At 39.5% G+C, this 23208-nt stretch overlaps 1 protein-coding gene across 1 annotated transcript in view; it reads left to right on the forward strand.

Moving 5' to 3' along the window:
* Positions 1–23208, forward strand: part of LOC120548244 (contactin-associated protein-like 4) — a 73516-nt gene that overhangs the window by 44675 nt on the left and 5633 nt on the right. Inside the window, exons 8-21 of the mRNA XM_039784354.1 lie at positions 259–526; positions 1477–1626; positions 2411–2582; positions 5879–5985; positions 7241–7360; positions 7547–7747; positions 8264–8426; positions 8768–8895; positions 9180–9350; positions 12660–12878; positions 14440–14679; positions 18306–18542; positions 20539–20672; positions 21354–21441. Coding sequence (XP_039640288.1) covers positions 259–526; positions 1477–1626; positions 2411–2582; positions 5879–5985; positions 7241–7360; positions 7547–7747; positions 8264–8426; positions 8768–8895; positions 9180–9350; positions 12660–12878; positions 14440–14679; positions 18306–18542; positions 20539–20672; positions 21354–21441 — 2398 coding nt within the window. The remainder of the gene's footprint in view (positions 1–258; positions 527–1476; positions 1627–2410; positions 2583–5878; positions 5986–7240; positions 7361–7546; positions 7748–8263; positions 8427–8767; positions 8896–9179; positions 9351–12659; positions 12879–14439; positions 14680–18305; positions 18543–20538; positions 20673–21353; positions 21442–23208) is intronic.

Below are 23208 nucleotides of genomic sequence, written 5' to 3' on the forward strand. Positions count from 1 at the left end.
CTTTGAAAGCAGTTGGGTAACAATTGGCGTCTTCAGTTTTATCTCCTGGTGCTTTTTCTAAGCCTGGCTATTATCATTATGGTAATACTCTCATGCTATTTAAGGAGACTTGCTGATGAGATCTCTGTGCATCAGGGCGCCGCCACGCAGCCCTGGAAATGAATTCAAATTCATGCGTCAACGTGTTTTCCCTCTTTTGCTGTAATAATTTCTCTCTCTCCATATCTTTTCCCCTCTCCTCTTCTCCATCTATCTCAGGGCAATGTGACCTTTTCTTGTGCTGAACCCGTTTTTGTTGCCATGACGTTCACCAGCCCCCAGAGCTTCCTCTGGTTGCCAGGTGTGACAGAACTATCATCAACGGGCACGTCGGTGGGGCTTCAGTTTCGGACGTGGAACAAGGCGGGGCTGCTGCTGACATTTAATCTCCCACAGCAAGGGGGTGTTGTCTGGCTGTACCTGAGCAGAGCCAGGCTCCATCTACAGATCCTCAAGTCTGGCAGGGCGCCACTGGAGCTCAGTGCAGGTCAGTCTGACCCCAAACCTCCATCTTAAATCTTAAAGGGTCTGTACTCAAAATACTAAAATAAATAAATAGACGGCTGAGATTGCTTCCACGCGGCTCAACGTTCTTTTTTTCCTCTTTTTTTTTTTACATGCATGCGCGGCCGGACCGGCTATTAAAACAAAGAACAGAGAAGCTCGGATCACAACACACACAGAGGGAGTGTGACTTTATTCTCTGCTCATGATGCCATTACTCCACTATATCTTTACATAGCAAATATTTGTTCACTGCTATATTAATGTTCTGAATATCGAGAACGTCCCTGTTTGTGTGCAGTTACATCATGTTCCAAATAACATCAAATATTCACAGCACATATGAAACAGAGCAGGAATGGACTTGTGTTTTTAGTAATGTAACGCAGCATGAACATGAATGCCTTTTATTTTGAAGGATTGGATGGTTTTTTTTTCTGTCAGTGGCTTTTTGCAGGAAACTGAACACAATACAAAGAATCCTCTATATATTCATTATAAGACACAGAGCAGACAAAAACAAATGTGCACACCTTTCCAGATAAGAAGCAAAAACTATGATATGTCAATGTCAATGCTAGCAAGCCTGAAGACTAGACAAATCTGTCCTCCATCTTGGAGTGTTTGAGGCAGATATTGAATCCTTACCAGTTTCAACAGCATTTATTTGTTGCTGAGCTTGACCTCTGACCTCCCTGTGACTGACGGCAATTACAGAGAATTTCCCTAAACAGATCATAAGTGAATGACTTGTAATTATAACCTTCATGAAAATCAGAGAATCAAGACAGTCAATATATGTGTATCATGGTATGTATTATAATATTCATTGTGTGTGTGTGTGTGTGTGTGTGTGTGTGTGTGTGTGTGTGTGTGTGTGTGTGTGTGTGTGTGTGTGTGTGTGTGTGTGTGTGTGTGTGCATGTGTCCTAAGGTTCGACTCTAAATGACGGTCAGTGGCACTCTGTGGAGCTGATTGGCAGACAAGGACATCTGACCTTCTCTGTGGACACAGGGGAAGGAGCCACTGCTCATGCCAGTCCCCCGTTTCTTGTTACCATGGGAAGTCAACTTTTCTTTGGCGGTAAGAGAGGGATAAATAAATGAACACATGCATAAACAAGCACACAATCTTCAGAAGTTCCAAGCATATGTAATCATTATTGAAGACTTTTAAACTTGAGGTTAAGGGTAGGGTTGGATACCGAAACCCCTATAACGAAACCCCTATCTATGGCAACGCAGATTTTGGTGCCTCATTTCTGTGCCCTATACATGACGCTAGTTAACATTACACTTGGCAGCAGGTAACGTTACTCTACCGTTAGCTAGTAGCTGGCTTTAACACGGTTAAACTGCTTAAAACTGTAGTTCAAAGACACAGTTTAGCCTAGCTTCACTTTTTGACACACACAGTCGGAGATGTTGGAAAAACAACATTGACGGAACTTCATGGTGCATTGAGTTGCACCTCATAAACTCATGGTGCATTCAAGTGCTCCTAGAGAAACTCAAGCTGTTGTAAAATATCCTTCTGCCCCCTAGTGGTTCTTCTTTTTGTTGTTTAGCAATTGTTATTTCAATTGACTGATGAAATAAGTTATTGTTATTACATTTTAAATAAATTCTAAATGTTTACCATATGGCCTTAGCATTAAAGCCATTTTTTAATGTCGCAGACTGTCGTTTTGTGCTCGTATTTTTTTAAGTATCGGTTCAGGCACCATTTAGGCACCAGCACAGTTATAAAAGTATTCTTTTAGGACCGGTATCAGAAAAAAAAATAATAATAATACCCAACCCTGAACTTCAGGGTGGATGTCATGGTTTCCTCTGTGTTATCTGATGTTGTTTCCTCTCCTGTGCAGGTTGCCCTGCTCACGGGAGCAGCCAGGATTGTATGAACCCCTTCAAGGCTTTCCAGGGCTGCATGCGTCTGCTGACTGTGGACAACCAGCCAGTGGACTTGATCATGGTGCAGCAGAGGCTGATGGGAAACTACAGTAACCTGCAGATCGACATGTGTGGCATCATTGACAGGTCAGACCTAAAAGCACCATTTGTTTGCTAATGTTTATGCAAGGGGAGGTTGACATAAGCAAATGTTAAGCTAAATGCTACACTTGTTCTTACCTTATTTATTCAAGAAAAGTTTGTCTGGCACATTTTACTATGTATAATACCAAATTGTGTGTGTTAGAAAGCATTGTCAGAAAAGAGGATGCGATAAAGTTCCTTTGTAACCCCATGTTAATCCCCCTCTGAAAACTCTGTGACTGGTTTCCTGTGAAATGGCATTACACATGCATTATTAGACAGCAGTGGATTGGATACGGAGGGAATTATGACAACAGTGTCCCAGTCCTAATCTTTCCCCGCTAAGAAAACAATCCAGTTATTGTTTTGTCCATGGGGCGCAGCTTCCTTTCTCTGAGCTGAAATGGGGTTTTGCTTTCTTTGTTTCTTCAAAATGTGATTTATTTGTTGAGAGGCAGCAACACATTTGGTTGGCTCTGTGCCTCAGTGTGGGATTGAGTTTGAAAAAAATCTGGGATATATTGTTTTAGAGTTATTGTCAATAGATAGAGTATGGGCAGATTTGAAAAAGTATTTCTTGTTGGTCTGGTTTGCTTTCTGCTCCTGCTGTTCAAAGTGTTCCCAGGTGATTATCATCACTATTATCATTTTGCTTATGTTGATTTTCTTTTTATGTTCGTACGTCAATGATCTTGGAGGCCGACTATACCCATGGGGAAAATCTATTTTAAAGTGTTATGAAAAACAGTTAGCACTATTGTGATGGAATCTCCTGAACTCAAGTTAGAAACACCAAATGTCCTAATGTATTTAGATTTATTTAGATTAAAAACATTTGAACAAACTGCTGGTGCATTATAATTCGGTATTTAGCTGTATTTGTGCATCTGTTTGCAATTAACGTTTTAGATGTAAACATCAATTAAAGGCAGTTTTAGCTTAAAGTAAAGTTAAAAATAGTTTGAAAAAATCATGGTGCCTCACTTTAGATGGCTATAACAATACTATTACATTTTACAAGTATATTAGACCCGTGTGTATATATACATAAAAACTGAGTATTAAAACTCTTTTGAACCAACAAAGATATTGTACAGTGAAAAATCCATTACCACAGTTGGACAGAATCATTATTATAGACATTTCTGTATCATCATGTACTGGAGAGACCGTGGCCTCTAATATGTCTGTATTGCAGAAAATGTCAAGTCAAGCTCCACTGTGTCAGTTTAATGTTGTGTTGTGTGTGAGCAATAATACATTGCTCTCAGAATATGACATTAGATCTTTTTCCAAATCATTAGAGCCCACTGGTATATGGCATATGTATTGATCTCTGAGCACCTTTTGTTTCAATAAAATGTCAACTTGAAAAATCGATTTACACTTCTCCAACCCCTCACCTCCAACCTACAATGTACTTTTTTACTGAAATAAGCGCTGCTCGCCTGCACACAGAATTTATCAGTGGACACAGTAAAGAGACACTTGTTCTGCACGATGTCTGTATGCATATTTGCAGATAATCAAAGCAACAATGGACTGCCAGAATTATGATGAATATATTTAAAAGACAAACTAGTGGAGTAAATATAAAAGGAAAGCAAATGGTGCTTAAAAACAAACTTTACCATCTGACAAGCCTGCTGAGTAAGGCTTTTTCCAACAGTGAATTTCCCACTAACTAAAATATAAAAAATACATGCTGCTCTCCCGCTGTCTTTCAGTCTCTCTGCAGACACGCTGACCTCATTTCCCCTTCCAAATATGTTCCACCCAGTTCCATTAATCCAAACTTTCATCCCCTTTGTTGCTCCCCCATTCCTCTCCTTAGATCATTCTCTCAACCTTAATTCCCTTTCCTGGATTTCTCTCTCCTTCTCTCTCTCTACAGTATCGCCATCATTTCGCCTCTTTCCTCTCATTGTTTTTCTATGTCTATGTCTTTTGTATCCCCCTCCTTGTTTAGCTTGCCGCCACCAAGCTCAGTCCTGAGCTATGGTCCTGACACAGGGCTGACATTGTGAAGGAAAAGTTAACAGCGGCGGAGTTTGCTTGTTCCACTGAGTGTGTATTTTGGATGCCACAGTTTATGCTAAAGTCAGACAGAGCTTTGCTCCATTCAGTGTTGTCACAAAGATGCTTCAGATGACAGGAACATTTTGGAGTCGTTATTGGTGTCAGGATACATTTCTGATCACTACCCTTCAAACTGCTTCACACACATGTAGGTATAAAGCATTTCTGATTTACTCCTCCTGTCTACAATTTCCTTGTCAGTCAAATGAACCAAACATTTTGAAGTAGGTTTTATTATTATTAACACAATTCTTTGAAAGATTAAACCAGCAATGAATGAAGAACAGACTGTCTAGCTAAAGCTTGATATTGCTTTTGCCTTTGTGCCATTTACTGTTATTATTGTTGTCGTCTAAAAACTATTAAAAACACATAAAAAAGGCATACTGTTGCAATGTGTGCCATATGCTTTCATTACCGTGATAAATGAGGCGGCACAGCCAGAAAGAAGCAGTAGTTTCACATTGAATGCAGTGAAAAGTAAAGGTGTTTAGGGTACAGGGTGGCGAATAAACAAGTACATTTACTTTTATCTTCAGGGACCTAGGTTCAGGTCTGGAAAACTTTTAGTGGAAGTTTTTGGTTTTTAATCATCTGGAGAACCTTACCCTAACCTTAACGTAATCGTTTTACTTTGTTACATGAAAATCTAAGACTAACCTGAACTTTAATGTCAACGTACACCTGATGAGAGTGTGTCTAATTCTCTGTTACAATTAAAAGTCACACTTTTAAATTTGTATTTAAATTTACAATATTGAAGAACTCTGTTTCGACCTATCAAAGAGAGACCGCAAAAATCAGTACGGCGCTTTTCACACAAGTAGGTTAAAGAGCGAGTCTGTTGTGTTAGCTCCGCCATACCCTCTCTGGCTGACCAACCACTGCTGCGTGATGGAAAACGGGTCACTAACTGTTCCCGGGAACCTTTTTTTTTTTTAAAGAACATAAAAGTACAATATTTCTTTCTGTATTGTACAACTATAAAGTAGCAGAAAATGGAAACACCAAAGTACAGTACTTGAGTAAACATATTTAATTACTTTCCAGTACTGGTGACGCACGTTCTTGCTGTTGTTGACTTGTGAGGATGTGAAAAAGTCATGAGTGCCCCTTCCATTATGAAGTTATTATTACTCTGCAAAATGAGGGTGCTTCAGGGAAAGGTAAAGACGAGTTTGGGAAAGAAGTCTAAATGTGTGTCTCTCTTTGGCACTTAGGTGTTCTCCGAGTCACTGTGAACACGGAGGCAGCTGCAGTCAATCATGGAGCACTTTCCACTGTAACTGCTCCAGCACCGGCTACCTCGGAGCCACCTGTCACAGCTGTAAGGGCAAGAAGCTTTGTTGGTTACTGTTGTTTAAAGGCTACACAGTATGGACTGTGTGTGTGTGTGTGTGTGTGTGTGTGTGTGTGTGTGTGTGTGTGTGTGTGTGTGTGTGTTTGTACTTGTATGTTCACATGTTGTCTGTAATGAGAGAGTCCCTGCAGATGTTGTTGTGGCAGAAGGTCAGGCTGAGATCAAACCTCTTTCCTGCAATCATCATTGTGAGTGTGTGTGTGTGTGTGTGTGTGTGTGTTTGCACTTGTATGTTCACATGTCGTCTGTAATGAGAGAACTTGCTGCTTTTAAGTTGAGGTCCCTGCAGACGTTGCTGTGACAGAAGGTCAGGCTGAGATCAAACCTCTTTCCTGCAGTCATCATTATGTGAGCATCTCAGTCGACACAGGGAAAAGAGGGAGATTTAGAAGAAGAGAAGGAACAAGGGAGGCAGAACAAGACAGCTAGAAACGTTTAAAAAAACAAACAGGGACAAATAAGAAAGAACATTAAATGACTACCGTAAAAAAGATACTCCGGTTTCAGCCGTGAAAAAGATTCTTTAGAGAAAGATGTTACAGTAGTTCTTTGACTACATGTATTTGTTTAGTATTTTTTAAGTGTAAAAATAAGTGCTCAAATATAGTTTTATTTTTTTCTTATGAAGACCAAAGTTCTCCTTTGGCAATGATCTGCCAAAAGATAAAAATTAAAGCCAAGATATCCAAACCTTTTTTGGCCCATCATCCAGTTTTTAGGCTCCAGATTTGTTTTGACACCAGCAATGAGCCTTGAGATGAATTACAAGAATATTATATAGAAATAGTTATGTGTCCCAAAGCTGTTTCATTTTTTCCCCACTAAAATACAAAAGACATAAATATCAGCCATAGAAACCTTTAAGAACCCTGTTTCCATGTCCAGATTCCCTAATGTGGTGTGGGGTCTCGACTGGAAGTCCTTCTGAGCACCATGGGCTGCCAGCATAATATATAGAAAAGCAATTAAGATCTTTGAGTTTGATAGTGGAAATAAATACCTCTGCTTTAAAAATGAATAAATAAACTGAATTACAACTATGAATTAAATATGTTGCAGAGTGCCCTGTAGTTATGGAATTATCTTTGTGCCTTTAGGATCTGTTGTGGTAAAGAAGCTTAGGAAAAGAGTTTTGTTTTTAATTTAATTGCAGACAAAAGTAGCAAAACATATGAATGACTGGGAATGGGATGTTTATGATGCTGTGTTTCTCTCCCCTCAGCGATATTCGAGCAGTCCTGTGAGGCGTACAAACACAAAGGCAACACGTCGGGGTATTATTACATTGATGTGGATGGCAGCGGACACATCGAACCACAGCTAATATACTGCGACATGACAGGTAGCTGATACACACATCAAAACATGCACGCATCAAAACACACCCTCATGTCCAGCTTTTCCTTATTTTTAGATTTTTGGGCACATGTCCAGTCCTTTTTTTTCATCCTTTCTGTCCGGCAGTCCTGCTGAGTAAAATGCAGAAATTTTTTTTTCTCTGTCTTTCTTCCCTTTGTCTCTCCACCAGAGGACAAAACGTGGATGGTGATCCAGCACAATAACACAGATCTGACGACAGTCCGATCGTCGCCGGGAAAGAATCAGCACTCGGCTCACTTTGAATACACATCTGAGGAGAAGCAGCTGGCGGCCATCATTGTCCAATCGGAGAACTGCGAACAGGAACTGACCTACCACTGCAGGAAGTCACGCCTCCTCAACACGCCGGGTAACATTCTGTAGTTTTCTGTGACACCAACACAGGGAGAATTTAAAAAATGTAAATACAAAAATGGAAGTTTTAGGATATCATGTACCAGAGTAACTGGGAGGGACTCCTCCAAATTAAATATATGGCTGCTGCTATACAGTATATTCACTAAAACACCGAACAATTTACTATGATAAAATGTGCAATAATCCTCACTACTTCACTCTGCTGTGAACTACTGTGCAATATTTGCAATTTTTATTGTCGTGACAAATGCAATATCCCCCACAGTATTCATCATTTATTATATTGTTGCACTCTGTTGTACAGTATCTAAGTTTTTTTTGTCTTATTTTATTTAAATTTATTTACCTTGTATAATATTTTTCTATTTCAGTCAGTGTATTTTCTTTGCCCTTAACTCTTTTTACTTGACTCAAAGAGCCTGCACAATAATTCCTATGTGCCTGGAATCTTGCTGTGTGGTGCAGTGTCCAGACACGTGACAATAATTAGTGTATTTGTGTGTTGCAGACGGCCCTCTGCTCAGCTGGTGGGTGGGGGGTCCAGGTGCAGGACAGGTGCAGACTTATTGGGGCGGGGCTCCTCCAGGCAGCCAGCAGTGTTCCTGCGGCCTGCAGGAGAACTGTGTGGACCCCAAACACTACTGCAACTGTGATGCTGACCGCACTGAATGGTACGGCATTATTTAATACGACAAAATTGTGAATTATGCAGCTTTAAAAAGTTTGACTGATTCAATGTAAAAGGATACCGTTAGCTACCACACCAATAGACTGGTAGGCAGATGATAATGTTAATCAAACTACTTCTTATGCTCTCTCTTCTCTTTCTTATCCGTCTTCTTTTGCTCGTGGTAAAAGTTACTGTCATCTTTTCCCCCTCTAGTCTTTGGTGTCCTCTTTAAATTCAGCTTCTTCCTCTTCCACTTCTTCTTCTTCTTCTTCTTCTTCTTCTTCTTCTTCTTCTTCTTCTTCTTCTTCTTCTTCTTCTTTCCACTTTGTCCCTACTTTCCAGGGCTAATGACTCGGGCCTGCTGACCCATAAGGAGACCCTCCCTGTCAGATCTCTGGTGCTGGGTGATGTCCAGAGGCCGGGCTCAGAAACTGCCTACAGAGTGGGGCCTCTCCGTTGTCATGGAGACAGTAAGTCAATCCAGAGGCCTCAGTGTCACCTTGTACATGTTTTTTTTTTAAATGACACGTGTGTGTGTGTGTGTTTGTTTTTTTTTTTTTTTTTTTGTGTGTTGATACGTGTGTGTGTGTGTGTGTGTGTCATGTCTCAGTTCAATATTGGCCAAGAATTAGTGACATTTGAATGGCATGGAATTGTAATAGTAAGCTGAATTGCAAACTCACACATGTGCTCTACAATTGTAATTTGAAGACAATGTAAATAATGATGATAATAGTTTTTCATTTATTTGCAGAAAATGTCTGGAACGCGGCATTTTTTGACAAAGAGACGTCGTACCTCCACTTTCCCACATTCCACGGAGAGCTGAGCGCAGACATCTCCTTCCTGTTTAAAACCACTTCATCCTCCGGCGTCTTCCTGGAAAACTTGGGCATCAAAGACTTCATTCGGATCGAACTCAGCTGTAAGTAAAACCTTTCGAGTTAGATGTTTAATCCGGACTTTGCTTAGATGCGAGTACAACCTGAGCAGGAAGGATCATCCTCGGAGTTTAAGTTTCACCAGGATTGAACTCAGCTGGTGGTGATCATCCTGCCTCGATCTCCCCCTCAGAACTTCTCAACCCCTCAAAAAAAAAAACTTTTCCAGGAACACCGTCATTTATTTTTTTCCTCCTCTGGGAAATCACTGCTGTGGCATTCTTCTAGTCCGCTGCAATACTTTTCCTTTATAACCACCAGAGTTTATAGTTCTGTGTATCAGTGTAATGCATTGGTGTTGAAATCATCGTACTGTAACACTTTATGGTAGTACACAAAGTGTGTGCTGTCTATTATGACAACAGCTCTTTGTAAAGTGTTTCATTTTATGGATTTGCCAAAGAAAACTAATCTACAATTGTAGAGAGGTAACTCTTAATGATCACTGTACAATGCTGTGTAACATATCCACACAGGAAACTAGGTTATGCAAGAAATCAGGTTTTAAGGCTGCAGCTGGCCAATGGTGCCATGTTCTAATATAAGAAGCTGCAGCTTCATGACCGACAAAAAGAGGGCAGCCTCTGCAGCAAGCATACAGATTGTTCCTATTCTGTGCATTTACCTGATTTTTTTCTGAGAGAGAATCGTCACTAGTGCTACACGGGACATTCTGCAGAAACCAATACCCAAGCTACCATTAATAGCAGCTGCAATTTATGTATTCACTCAACACAGATTTAAAGGTCCCATGACATGGTGCTCTTTGGATGCTTTTATATAGACCGTAGTGGTCCCCTAATACTGTATCTGAAGTCTCTTTCCCGAAATTCAGCCTTGGTGCAGAATTACAGCCACTAGAGTCAGTCCCACAATGAGCTTTCCTTAGTCATTTCTGTGTCTGTAGCTATTGAGGAGGAGAGAGGGGGGCAAGGTGGAGGGTGGGGGTGTGGCCTTGACCAACTGCCACTTTGCTCATTTGAAAGCCATGATGTCTCTCTCTCATGGGTGGGCCAAATTCTCTGGGCGGGCAAAGCAGAGAAAGGGGAGGTAACCTTGCTCCTTATGACCTCATAAGGAGAAAATTCCTGATTGGTCCATCTGAGCTTTCATTTTCTCAAAGGCAGAGCAGGATACCCAGGGCTCGGTTTACACCTATCACCATTTCTAGCCACTGGGGGACCATAGGCAGGCTGGTAACGCATATTAATGTTAAAAAAACCTAATAAAGTGAAATTTTCATGCCATGGGACCTTTAAGAAGATGTCAGCCCACTAAACTACACCGTACACTACGCTGTCCGGACAGCTCCTGATAAAACTCCGGGCCCTGATACGAACCTCATCAACTCTGCAGTCCTGGAAAGCTGTTTATCTCATCGTAACAGTCTTGAGGTTGCCAGCACTCTGACACAATTATAATGTAGCAGAGTCTAAACTCTGAGGACAGTTGGAGGTTGTAATGTGAGAAAAACAAAAACTTTTATTAGTTTAAATTCTGCCCTGGAAAAGGGGAAATATTTTCCTGTCACAGTCAGCCAACCAGGCAGGACAGGAAGAGTGTCAGACAGATTGACAGCTCACCTACTTTCCAGATATGAACAACCAGCATGGTGCTCAGCTGGCAGACAGACAGCCAGTAAAAAGTCAACTCCTTGAATTTCTTTACCTGCCAGTTTGTGTTTCACGAGGTTTCATCAGCTGATTATTTCTAAAGTTCAGTATGAGGGTGGTTACACGTCTTTGTTTCTGGAGGTGCAGCGTATGTTCGGCTGTTTATAATAAAAATCAGGTATCGGTCAGTGTCGCTCCCCAATTTGATCACAACAATGATACGATTTGCTTTCCATTAATTTCTTCTGAAAATGGCCATAAATTGTCATTTACAGTAGATCTATTGAGTAGAGCTATTGAATAGGCACTGGAAGCATCAGCCTACAGTATAAGCAATGTGTGAGACCCACAAAACTACACTGTACACTACGCTGTACAATTGACGAAGTGCAGACATTCCTCTGTTAGGTGGACGATGAAAGGATTCAGCGAGTGATGCGTTGAAGATGATGTCCAGTAATCCGTCAGTCTCACGCTGCGTTGTTGTGTTGATCAGCTGAGCATAGTACACCAACACCAAAGAAAAAGAGAAAACAGGGTTTCCACGGGGTCTTAAAAAGTATAAAAAAGTATAAAATTTCAAAATCAAATTATGTTTGGCCTTGAGCCTCTTAAATTCACTAAAGTATTGTGTTCTAGGTCTTAAATCATTTTAAACAGGTCTTAATTTTCCTACATCAATGTAACGCTACCTCTAATGCTCATTGAATTTTTTTTTTTTTATTTATTCCGTGGTGTTGTAGTTCTTTCTGTCGCTAGTCCAAATATAATTTGCTGTTTTTACGACTACAAATGAGACCATTGTGATACAGGTCTTAAATTTCATTCATAACGGTCTTAAAAAGGTCTTACAAAGTCTTAAATTTGACTTGGTGAAGCCTGCAGAAAACCCTGAGAAAAATATTGGTACCAAACAAAGACTGAGTTGAGTCAAGCAGAGCCGTACCACAGTAGGTACAGGGGTACAGTGGAAACACGGCGTTTGTGTTTTCATCACTTTAGTTATACATTTCTTAAATACTTACATTACGTCACAATATATTTCTTATCTAAGTTCCAGTAGAGCTCATGTGTCAATGTATCAACTAGCACCACATAAATCACTTCATCTTCTACTCTCTCCGCAGATGGTGTAACTGTTACAGGGAATAAGGGCTTCAGGGAAAACCTGGTCTTTGGTAAAAGTGTAACAAAAGAAAAACAAGCAACAAGAGAGTCTTTAGAGGGAGGAGATACAAGGTCTTTTATAGTCTCGAAATCAATGCGTAAACCACATAGATTCCGTCTTGTTCGAAACGAGGCAATGTGCTTTGTTGGTAACAATTTTTGACTTGTAAATACATGGTTAGAAGGTACAGCTCAGGTACACCTTTTTTTACTTTCGTTGTTTTTCTGTTTAAAAAAGAAATACTGTAGGTTTTACTTTACAAATATAGATAAACAAAATCAGAAATTAGGGGATGATTTGATCAACAGCAACAACAATTGAATCATGGGACAGGAGCTGCATACTGTAGCTATGTCTGTGTGTAGATAGTGGAGCACTGGCCAACCCCTGAAGAACAACAATAAGTGAAGTGAAGGGTGATACAGAAGAAAAGATAATTGGATGCAAAGAAGGGACTTGAATGAATATGTACAGTAACAGTAAGTCGTGATTTTCTTCGTTTCCTGACTCAGCGTCCATTGAGGTCCTCTTCTCCTTTGATGTGGGTAACGGTCCGTTGGAGGTTCGTGTGAAGGCTGGCTCCCCGCTGAATGACAACAGGTGGCATCGCATTCGAGCCGAGCGTAACGTTAAAGAGGCATCGCTTCGCCTCGACGAGCTCCCCGCTGCCACGCAGGAGGCCCCTGCTGATGGGCACATCCACCTGCAGCTGAACAGCCAGTTATTTATAGGTGTGTGTGTGTGTGTGTGAGTGTGTGTGTGTGTGTGTGTGTGTGTGTGTGTGTGTGTGTGTGTGTGCGTGTGCGTGTGTGTGACTGTGACACGGCTTGAAATGCAATACAAAGCTGCCTTAACAAAGAAAAAACAACAACACAGTATTCACACCATTTTTTTGTCCATACATAAGATTTGTATTTGGAAGACAAATCAGCAGTTTTGGACAAAAGTGACAGAAACTAAAGCCTTCAGCAAAACTCCACACTAACGCTCTGCTTCCCATCCTAGTTCACACTCTACAGGGATCACATTGCGGTGCTGTCTCTTGTTATTGATCCACGTTGAAACTGACAAATTTAAGTGAGATCAATCAGCCGTTAACAAACCTTGTTCCTAAAGCTTAGCAATTTAAGGTATACAGGCCAAGGTTATGGAAGCAATACCTTTATACATGTACACTTAATAGACTCACAAATTGATAGAAATATCATCAGGATGATGCAGTGAAAAGCTGTTTGTAGTGGTCAGTTCTCTTTCAGTAACCTTGGTACAGTGTTTGAACCCAGTCCATTACTTAAGGTAGTCCCTTCCGGACAGCTCCTGATAAAACTCCGGGCCCTGATATGAACCTCATAAACTCTGCAGTCCTGGAAAGCTGTTTATCTCATCGTAACAGTCTTGAGGTTGCCAGCACTCTGAGACAATTATAATGTAGCGGAGCCTAAACTCTGAGGACAGTTGGAGGTTGTAATGTGAGAAAAACAATAACTTTTATTAGTTTAAATTCTGCCCTGGAAAAGGGGGAAATATTTTCCTGTCACAGTCAGTCAGCCAGCCAGGCAGGACAGGAAGACTGTCAGACAGATTGACAGCTCACCTACTTTCCAGATATGAACAACCAGCATGGTGCTCAGCTGGCAGACAGACAGACAGTAAAAAGTCAATTACTTGAATTTTTTTTTACCTGCCAGTTTGTGTTTCACGAGGTTTCATCAGCTGATTATTTCTAAAGTTCAGTATGAGGGTGGAGGTGCAGCGTATGTTCGGCTGTTTATAATAAAAATCAGGTATCGGTCAGTGTCGCTCCCCAATTTGATCACAACAATGATACGATTTGATTTCCATTCATTTCTTCTAAAAATGGCCATAACTTGTGATTTATAGTAGATCTATTGAGTAGAGCTATTGAATAGGCATATTTTCTCCCAGGTTTTGGCACTGGAAGCATCAGCATATGCATAAGCAATGTGTGGGACAGCATAGTATATGGTAGTTATTTCATTGATAATTTATTGAGAGAAAATGAATCTGCGATTTTGATAATAGATGAATTGCTTTGAATCCTTTATCAAGCAAAATATGTCAAACATTCTCCAGTTCCATCTTCTTAATTGTGAGGATTACACCACCACATTTACCACATTTCTGTGTTTTCTATCATTGTGACTTGAATGTCTTTGAGTTTTGGACTGTGGATCGACAAAACAAGCTATTTCAAGGAGAGTAAAAGAATAAAAAAGAACAGACAAGATGCATTGCAGCATGTTCAAGTTCATTCTTTGTGTGTGTCTTTAGGAGGCACGGCGTCCAGGCAGAAGGGCTTTCGGGGTTGCATTCGCTCTCTGCAGCTGAATGGCGTCACCCTGGACCTGGAGGAGAGAGCGAAGATCACCCCCGGGGTTCAGGCGGGATGTCCAGGCCACTGCAGCAGCTATGGCTCACTCTGCCAGAACCAGGGCCGCTGTGTGGAGAGGCCAAACAGCTTTTCCTGTGACTGTGGCCCATCTGCTTACACTGGAGCCTTCTGCGAAAGAGGTACACAGGGTTTGTCACTTATCTCCCAGCAGCAGCTGAAGAGGGGAAAGGATAGAGATTTTGAGAGCATATTGTGTGCTGTAACAAACCCAGGTACCAGTTTAAACCCTTTATGATCAAAATAGGAGAAACCAGTTTCCTTTCAAGAAATGTAATGTTGAAGTAATCATCTTATTCCACCCTGTGTGACAATATCGTATACATACTGTATCCCTTCCACCTCTTCTAATCATTGTGCATCATTAAATAAACTTTTTACCTGAAATTTAGCCTGACACATTTGGTATCTTTAGAAACTGTGGAGCATAGTGCAATCACTGTCATTTAGTGCAGAAAACAACAGTTAATAATATTTTGGCCTGTTTAAAGGGTAACTACCATTTTTTTTCTCAACCTGGGCCCACATTTCTACGGTGGCCGGGAAGTGCAATGCAACATTACAAAGAATGAAACATTTTTACAAAGCTTGAGACAAATTTACATTTTGGAAAACAAATTTACATTTTAGAAAACAAATTAACATTTTGGAAAACAAATTTACATTTTAGAAAACAAATTTACATTTTGGAAAACAAATTTACATTTTAGAAAACAAATTTACATTTTGGAAAACAAATTTACATTTTAGAAAACAAATTTACATTTTAGAAAACAAATTTACATTTTGGAAAACAAAATAACATTTTGGAAAACAAATTTACATTTTAGAAAACAAATTTACATTTTAGAAAACAAATTTACATTTTAGAAAACAAATTTACATTTTGGAAAACAAAATTACATTTTAGAAAACAAATTTACATTTTAGAAAACAAATTTACATTTTGGAAAACAAAATAACATTTTAGAAAACAAAATTACATTTTTAGAAAACAAATTTACATTTTAGAAAACAAATTTACATTTTAGAAAACAAATTTACATTTTGGAAAACAAAATAACATTTTAGAAAACAAATTTACATTTTAGAAAACAAATTAACAAGATGCAAAACACTTTTACAAGTCCCGAAACAAATTTACAAATGACAGATTCTTCACGGAAAGGGAATGTACCACATACCGGAAGTGATGAGGTGTTGCGGGTGTTGCTGGTGAGCGCAGTCAATTTGTGTTGTTGAGTATATGGCGTGAATGAAGTTTATGGTGACTTTACGTGTGGTCGGTGTTTGGAGTTTTTATATGACGCGGACCTGACAGAAACATTGGAAAAACGGGGAACGTATCGACAGCCGCGGCCGGATCGAAGCTACAGCGGGGGGGCAGCTGAGTCCGTCTGCAGCTGCAGGACCTGGAGCTCACTGCCCATTCCTGGGAGCCAAAACCGACACCACGCAGCTGGAGACCCAGGCCGTATTGCTGGGCCCGCTGGAGGGAAGGGAAGCCCGGGAGAATCAGATCCAGGACTGAACGGAGCGGACTGTCACAACCTGCTGAAGTTTAAATCACAGGTTTCCTAATGGGGGTGTGGCGGGACTCGGACTGTGGATGACGAAACATGACTTTAAGTCTCGTTAAATGAATAACTACATGCAGAAATAAATGAATCATTAGTGGGGGAGTGAGCCTGGACATTTCAGTCTGTTTAAACTTCACTTTGAAGCAGAACCTCTTAGTTCAGAAGGGTGAAGTTTCCGTTTGTACTCATATCTGTGAACTGATTATAATAAATATTCTTTGTATTAACACCTTAATTAGTCTCTTTGTCTTTTTGTTTAAAAAAACTACAACATCGCATGAGATTTTGACGATTTATAGTGATTTTATTTCCGTTAGACCTTTGCCTACATTGACGCTGATGCATTAAAGACGGCCCATAGACAGTATATAAGGGAGTGCCTCCCCTGTTCCAAGATGGCGGCTCTATTGACGCATTCGATCCATAACTGCCGTAGTCAAGGCGACATGTATACAACACCTCATCACTTCCGGTATGTGGTACATTCCCTTTCCGTGAAGAATCTGTCATTTGTAAATTTGTTTCAGGACTGGTAAAAGTGTTTTGCATCTTGTTAATTTGTTTTCTAAAATGTAAATTTGTTTTCTAAAATGTAAATTTGTTTTCCAAAATGTAAATTTGTTTTCTAAAATGTAAATTTGTTTTCCAAAATGTTAATTTGTTTTCTAAATTGTAAATTTGTTTCGGGACTTGTAAAAGTGTTTTGCATCTTGTTAATTTGTTTTCTAAAATGTAAATTTGTTTTCTAAAATGTTATTTTGTTTTCCAAAATGTAAATTTGTTTTCTAAAATGTAAATTTGTTTTCTAAAATGTAAATTTGTTTTCTAAAATGTAATTTTGTTTTCTAAAATGTTATTTTGTTTTCCAAAATGTAAATTTGTTTTCTAAAATGTCAATTTGTTTTCTAAAATGTAATTTTGTTTTCCGAAATGTAAATTTGTTTTCTAAAATGTTATTTTGTTTTCCAAAATGTAAATTTGTTTTCTAAAATGTAAATTTGTTTTCCAAAATGTTAATTTGTTTTCTAAAATGTAAATTTGTTTTCCAAAATGTAAATTTGTCTCAAGCTTTGTAAAAGTGTTTCATTCTTTGTAATGTTGCATTGCACTTCCCGGCCACCGTACATTTCCCCATGCACTTGTGTCTAATAGACTGATGTGACCAAACATCTTTGAGTTTGGTCCAGTATTGAGCTAGATCGCAATGAGGGGCTGACGCGAAACGAGCTACAATGTAACCCAATGGGGAAATTGTGCAGCCTCGATTCAGGCTCAGATTGTTACTAAAAGTGACAACATTATCGAGCTCACATGGTGACTTCTTGTCCAAAGACAGCGGTGTGGAGAGTGGAACGTGAGTCGAAAAAAAGGCGTTCGGGAGTCTGTTGTTTCAGAGGAGGCTACAGAAATGATAGGCTCCTGTTATCCAAAAGATTGTCAGTGCCATGGCTCAATATTTAAATGATTTCTACAATGTGGATGAGGTCGTTATAGTTCGATGACCAACTGTATTGTAATTGTACGATACTAAAATGAAAAGCAAGAGCTATGTGCAGATTTTTCAAACATTTTCTTATTGTCTTAAAAAAAAAAACATCCTGATGGAGACATCCAGTCATTTGATCGTTGCATTCAAGTAAGACTACACACCTTGACTTGTTATTTAAGTTATCACAGGAATATTCAGTCATCACATCACCACAGCCTCATATTTGTTCAAAAGTTAATATGCCCAGCTGTTCCACGGGTGTATCTGTGACGGAAATCACAACTCTGATACACGACAGTGTTATAATTGGCAGCTACATTTTTTACATTTTTCTTTTCACTTGTCAGCTGCTTTCCTGTGGCATGAGCTCACTAAATAGGTATTGTTAGTGCTGCTGAGGTGCTGAACAGTTTATGATTCACTGATATTTTTCCTCGCAAGATTAATTGTTAGATGCAGAGCAAAGACATACAGTAGCCTATATACTGTACTGATACAAATTTAAATGAAAATCATACTGTGTCTGCGAAGCAAAATAAAGCTGTAGACCAAACTTTTAACAGCCAAATTGCACATCCCACACGCACAGCACAGCTGTTTACCATACTGCAACAAAATAGACAACTGCAGTAACTTAACTTTTTAAATAAACTTTCGGACATTATCTCCCTCCCTGCAGAGGTTTCAGCCAGCTTCAAGTCGGGAACAGCCGTCAGCTACACCATCAAGGAGCCGGTGTCCAATGAGCTGAACAGGAGCAGCAGCAGCAGCGCCCTGCCCTCCTCCATATCCTCTGACATGACCCTGAGAGCAGAAAATATCTCCCTGGGCTTCAGGACCAGCCAGAGTCCCGCTCTGCTCCTCTACGTCGGCTCCTACCACAGAGAGTACCTGGCTCTGCTGCTCAACAAGCATGGTGAGCACTTGGATAATGTGCGTTATGCTCAGAGTCAAAACGTTTTGGCTGTTGGAAGCATCCATAACCCCCTCTTCTTCTCTGAAAGCAGACTTCCTGTCAGTCATTTCTTCTTTGTCTGCTCCAGTTCCTTTCTGTTCACTTTTTGCTCTTCTTATGGCTCCTTTCATCCAGTTTTCCTCTCCTCTGCTGCCATTCACTTCAGTGTTTCATCAACTTCTTGTGATTTAAGCCAGGCGAGTGGCAAGTGGGGGTAATTTGAATTGTAAAGACCAAAGAAGTCTAATAAACCTAGATTAGCTGTGAATAGGCTGCTTTAATAACTGGAGGAAGCTGGTTGCCAGCAGTTCAAACTTAAAAAACAACAACCCAGGAAAAGGTTTCTTTTGGTGATAAAATGTTTGTGACTTTTCAGTGGACTACATCTTCAGTAAGGATCAATGGGTTTGGGGCTGAGTGCCACAGACAATTTGGAAAGTATTTAGAGGCGGACTAACACACTGTTGGTTTTGGTCTTTTTATACTACAGTACGTTATTGATAATCCAACCCAGAAGACAAACAAAGCACCAATATGATTGGTTATCATACTTACTGTAAAACATACTGTAATTACATTGTTTCTTTTCATAAGAAATTTGGGTTCAAGGTTTTTTAGCAGCTGAATCAAATTTCAGGGATATCATTTGTCAGTTTTCAAAGTGTAAACTGAACATTATAGATTATGTTAACCGTATTCCTCTTTAAATCATGTTTAAGTATCATAATAATTAAAAGCACTTAAGAGAACTAGAGAACTGGTCAGTTCTCAGTCGTTAGAAACAAATTATCCTGCAATTTACACCCACCAGACCCAACTCATTTTCTTCAGGAAAACAAGGGCATGTGGAAATCTGACGTTGCTAACAACTTTTGAAAAGGCAAAACGTTCAGCCATCACCAACTTTTCACCACTTACAAGCCTATCTAAACTATCTCCATGTCAGCGGTGCGATCTGGGTCTGTCAGCTCTGTAGTCACCTCCTGTGACTTGTTAATTGTGGGCATCACAGTGTAAAAACTGTTCAACTGTCTCTCACTTTTCTCTGTCTATTTTCCTCTAATAAGTGTGGTACAAAAGGCAAGTATTATGTGTCAAAAGTAATTATCAAGCCAGAAAATATAAACAATGCATGATTCAAAAACTTTGGAAAACTTTCTCTTATTCTGTCTTCTGCTCTCTTTCTCTCTATTTCTCTGTCTATCTGCCTATCGTCATATCACACTGTGGCATCAGGATTACATGCTATCACAATTGTTTTCCAAGATATGCTCATTTGAATTTCTAAAATATTTTAATATGCACTAGTTATTATGCGTTTGCAATGTAAAATAGAAATTAAGCTTTCCCGTCTTTTCCTATATTGCATGTCTTATCATCCATAGAGGCTGCAAACATTATGTGCATGGGAATGGCATAGAATCATATATATAAACTTGATTCTGTATACCATTATTGTCAGGACTTGGCCCTAATTTTACAAATATTGAATTCATTTTTGGTTTATTATTCAGTTGCTGTTGTACTGGAACATCCAGATCCCCCTTGATACATATTACTATACTCTAAAAGAAATGTATATTAAAGTAGAGGACTGGTACGAGAACAGATTCAGCAAAGAAAATAACTGAACGTTTTAGTGGTTCTGTTTTTGCTACAAGTAATTTGGTGGCTTTTAGCAATTTACAAAAATATGTTTATTTTATAAGTTACAATCTTAAATATTCAAATTGATTGTATAAATGAAGAACCATGCTTGGCTAATGGTATTTTGTTCATCATTTGTAAATATTACCGCTGTGTGCCAAGAACCTCATAAAGTCCAAAAAGAATTTAATTGGATTTTTATATTCTTTACAATACAATACACAATATATGCTTAAATAATAAAAGGTTGGTTTTGATAAATTTTTTATTAGAAAGATCTTAGGATCATGTGTTTGATTTGTGTGTGCAGATATGCTGGAGGTGAGATACAGACTGGACAGCAGCAAAGAGGCAGAGATCCTGAGAAGCAAAGTGAGAAACCTCGCCAACGGACAGCTACATGCTGTCACCATCAGCAGACTGGCAGACGCCGTCTCTGTGCAGGTAACGCTCACTGAAATATTTCTCTCAGTCGGTTCTGAACCCTGAGTCACCCTTCAGCAGCCAGCGGGAGAAGCTACAAGATAAGAGCGGTGACTAGCTGCAGGAAACACTCAGCAGATAATAGATAATAAAAATGTGGTTAGCAGCTCGGAAATACCTCTCAAAGTGCTTTTTGTCTTACCTTCAAAATAAGACTTGGCCTGCTGGCTTTGGGCACAAGATCCTCCTGCTTATAAAATGCTTAGTTGCCTTTTTTATAGATTATACTAATGTTGTGGCACTTTATTCAATGACATAATATTTGCCTAATGATAGTTTCACTTTGTATGCTGATGATACACAGCTGTACCTTCATCTGTGTTTTCACAAACAAACACCACATATGGACCTCTAGTTCACTGTCTCACTAATTCTCATCTTAGGTCCCTGTAGTACCATAACCAGAATTTCTACCCATCTTAGCATATTGCATCCTTGCTCAGATGTAGGAAGTTGTGCAATAATGAGGAAAATCACAAAAACAAAGCATTTTTATCTGCAGAAACCTGTACATTTCAAATCAAATTACTAACATTTTAAGTTGTGCAATCAGTCGTATGGTTTAAAGTATTTACCTACCCGCGATGTTGAGGTGTTTTTTTCCGAAACTAATTTTGAAGTGAAACCATAATTTTCTTTCAGATTGACAAGAATAGTAAAGAGGACTTTAACCTGACATCTGATGTAGAATTCAATGCCATCAGGTTGCTGGTTCTTGGCAGAGTGCACGGTAAGTGAAAGAGCTACACAAACCCAGATAAGGCCTTTTAAACCACATAGCACTCAGAATCTCATTTCAGAGAGGTTCTGCCTCATCAGACAAAGAGTCATTGGAAACTTCAATCGTGATGGTTGGATCCCCGGAACAGCTGTTGTCTAGAAAATATAGCAGGTAAAAGAAACTTAGAAATAAATATAAATGCCCTGCACTAAGATGGACATTATTCAAATCACCACAATTTAATAGGTTGTAGGTTAGACCTACCAGAAGTGAATGTAACTAGAAATATTTTTCCACCTGTTAACACAAGTAATGCAACAGCACAAGGCTCTTTTAACTAAGAGAATACTAGTTTATTAATTATTGATGATTGGCGTTTCCTGATATAAAACAGGGGTAAAGGAAACAACAGGAAGATGACTGCAAACAGTAAAGTACTATTAACAAGCTTTTTGATATGACAGCTGAAACCTGTTAGCTGTCATATAAAAAACCTTATATGACAATGCAGTTTAATGACACAGAGCTACAGTTATCAAGCTACTTACTTGGTCGATGTTAAAGCTACAATGTGTATAATTGACATTATCCAACTTTGGTAATATCAAAAAGACACTGTGTGGCAGAGAGCAATACATGCTGCTATCTAAGAGTCTACAGCCATGCTAGCGGCTCTGTGAGGCTCCAGTTAGGCACAGCATGCTACAATATAACGTAAGCTAATTAGCACTAAACACAAAGTACAGGGGCTGATGGGAATGTCGTTAGTTTTACAGTAGTCAAGCATTGTCAGACCTTCCTTCACAGCGATACGGAGGAGGGTCTGGCTAGTCCATACAACACTCCAGGATAGGAGAAAATTTTGCTCTGGTTTATTGGCATTTCTTTAAACCAATCACAATCGTCTTGGGCTGTGCTAAGCGCCGGACACAATGACGGTGCCGCTGCAAAATAGCCTCGGAAAGGAACTTGTTTTGGTGGAACGTATAGGTTGTTTTAGTCGTGCAACAGAAAACTCAGATTGGACAGATAGTCTAGCTAGCTGTCTGGATTTACCCTGCAAAGATCTGAGGAGCAGTTAACCATAGTTCAAAGAAAAAACACAAAGAAAGCGGAAGGTGACGGACATATAGACTAGTTTTACAGGTATTTCATCATAAAACAAAGTATTGAACAATCCGAAAATTTGACCCGATGAAGGCGCTAAATGAAAAATCAGGGGATCAAAGTTATTATGAATGTGTGCAAATTCCATGGCAACTCATCCAATAGTTGTTGAGACATTTCACTCATGACCACAAGTGTCAACCTCATGGTGGCTAGAGCAAAAGTCAGAGAATCACCAAAGTCAGTAGGATTCATCCTCCGGGGACCATAGATATCTGTAGAAAAGCTCAATTGTTGTTGAGATGTTGAAGTGGTGGGACCAACAAACAGACCAGTATGGCCCTCTACAGAGCTGATGGCCAAGAAAATGTGACACAGGTCACAATAAAGGTTGGAACAATGTTTGGAGGTGATAAAAGCAGATACAGATTATTTTGCCACTGTATTATATGAAATCTGACTAAGCTAGGGAGTCGGCCTAAACAGTTAAACATCTAAGCATGAAAGACTTTTCTACCAAAATATCTCTGCTCTTATTTCCTTTTGCCTGGCGTGCCTCAGACAGATCAGACATGTAACGGAGACACAGCCCCACTGTAATTTACTTTGTCATGACCTAGTTATGCTCTTTCAGAAGAGCGCCTTCAGAGACAGACTAAGAAATAGGGT

The sequence above is a fragment of the Perca fluviatilis genome, chromosome 19 (genome assembly GCF_010015445.1).
Source record: "Perca fluviatilis chromosome 19, GENO_Pfluv_1.0, whole genome shotgun sequence".
Taxonomy (NCBI): Eukaryota; Metazoa; Chordata; class Actinopteri; order Perciformes; family Percidae; genus Perca; species Perca fluviatilis.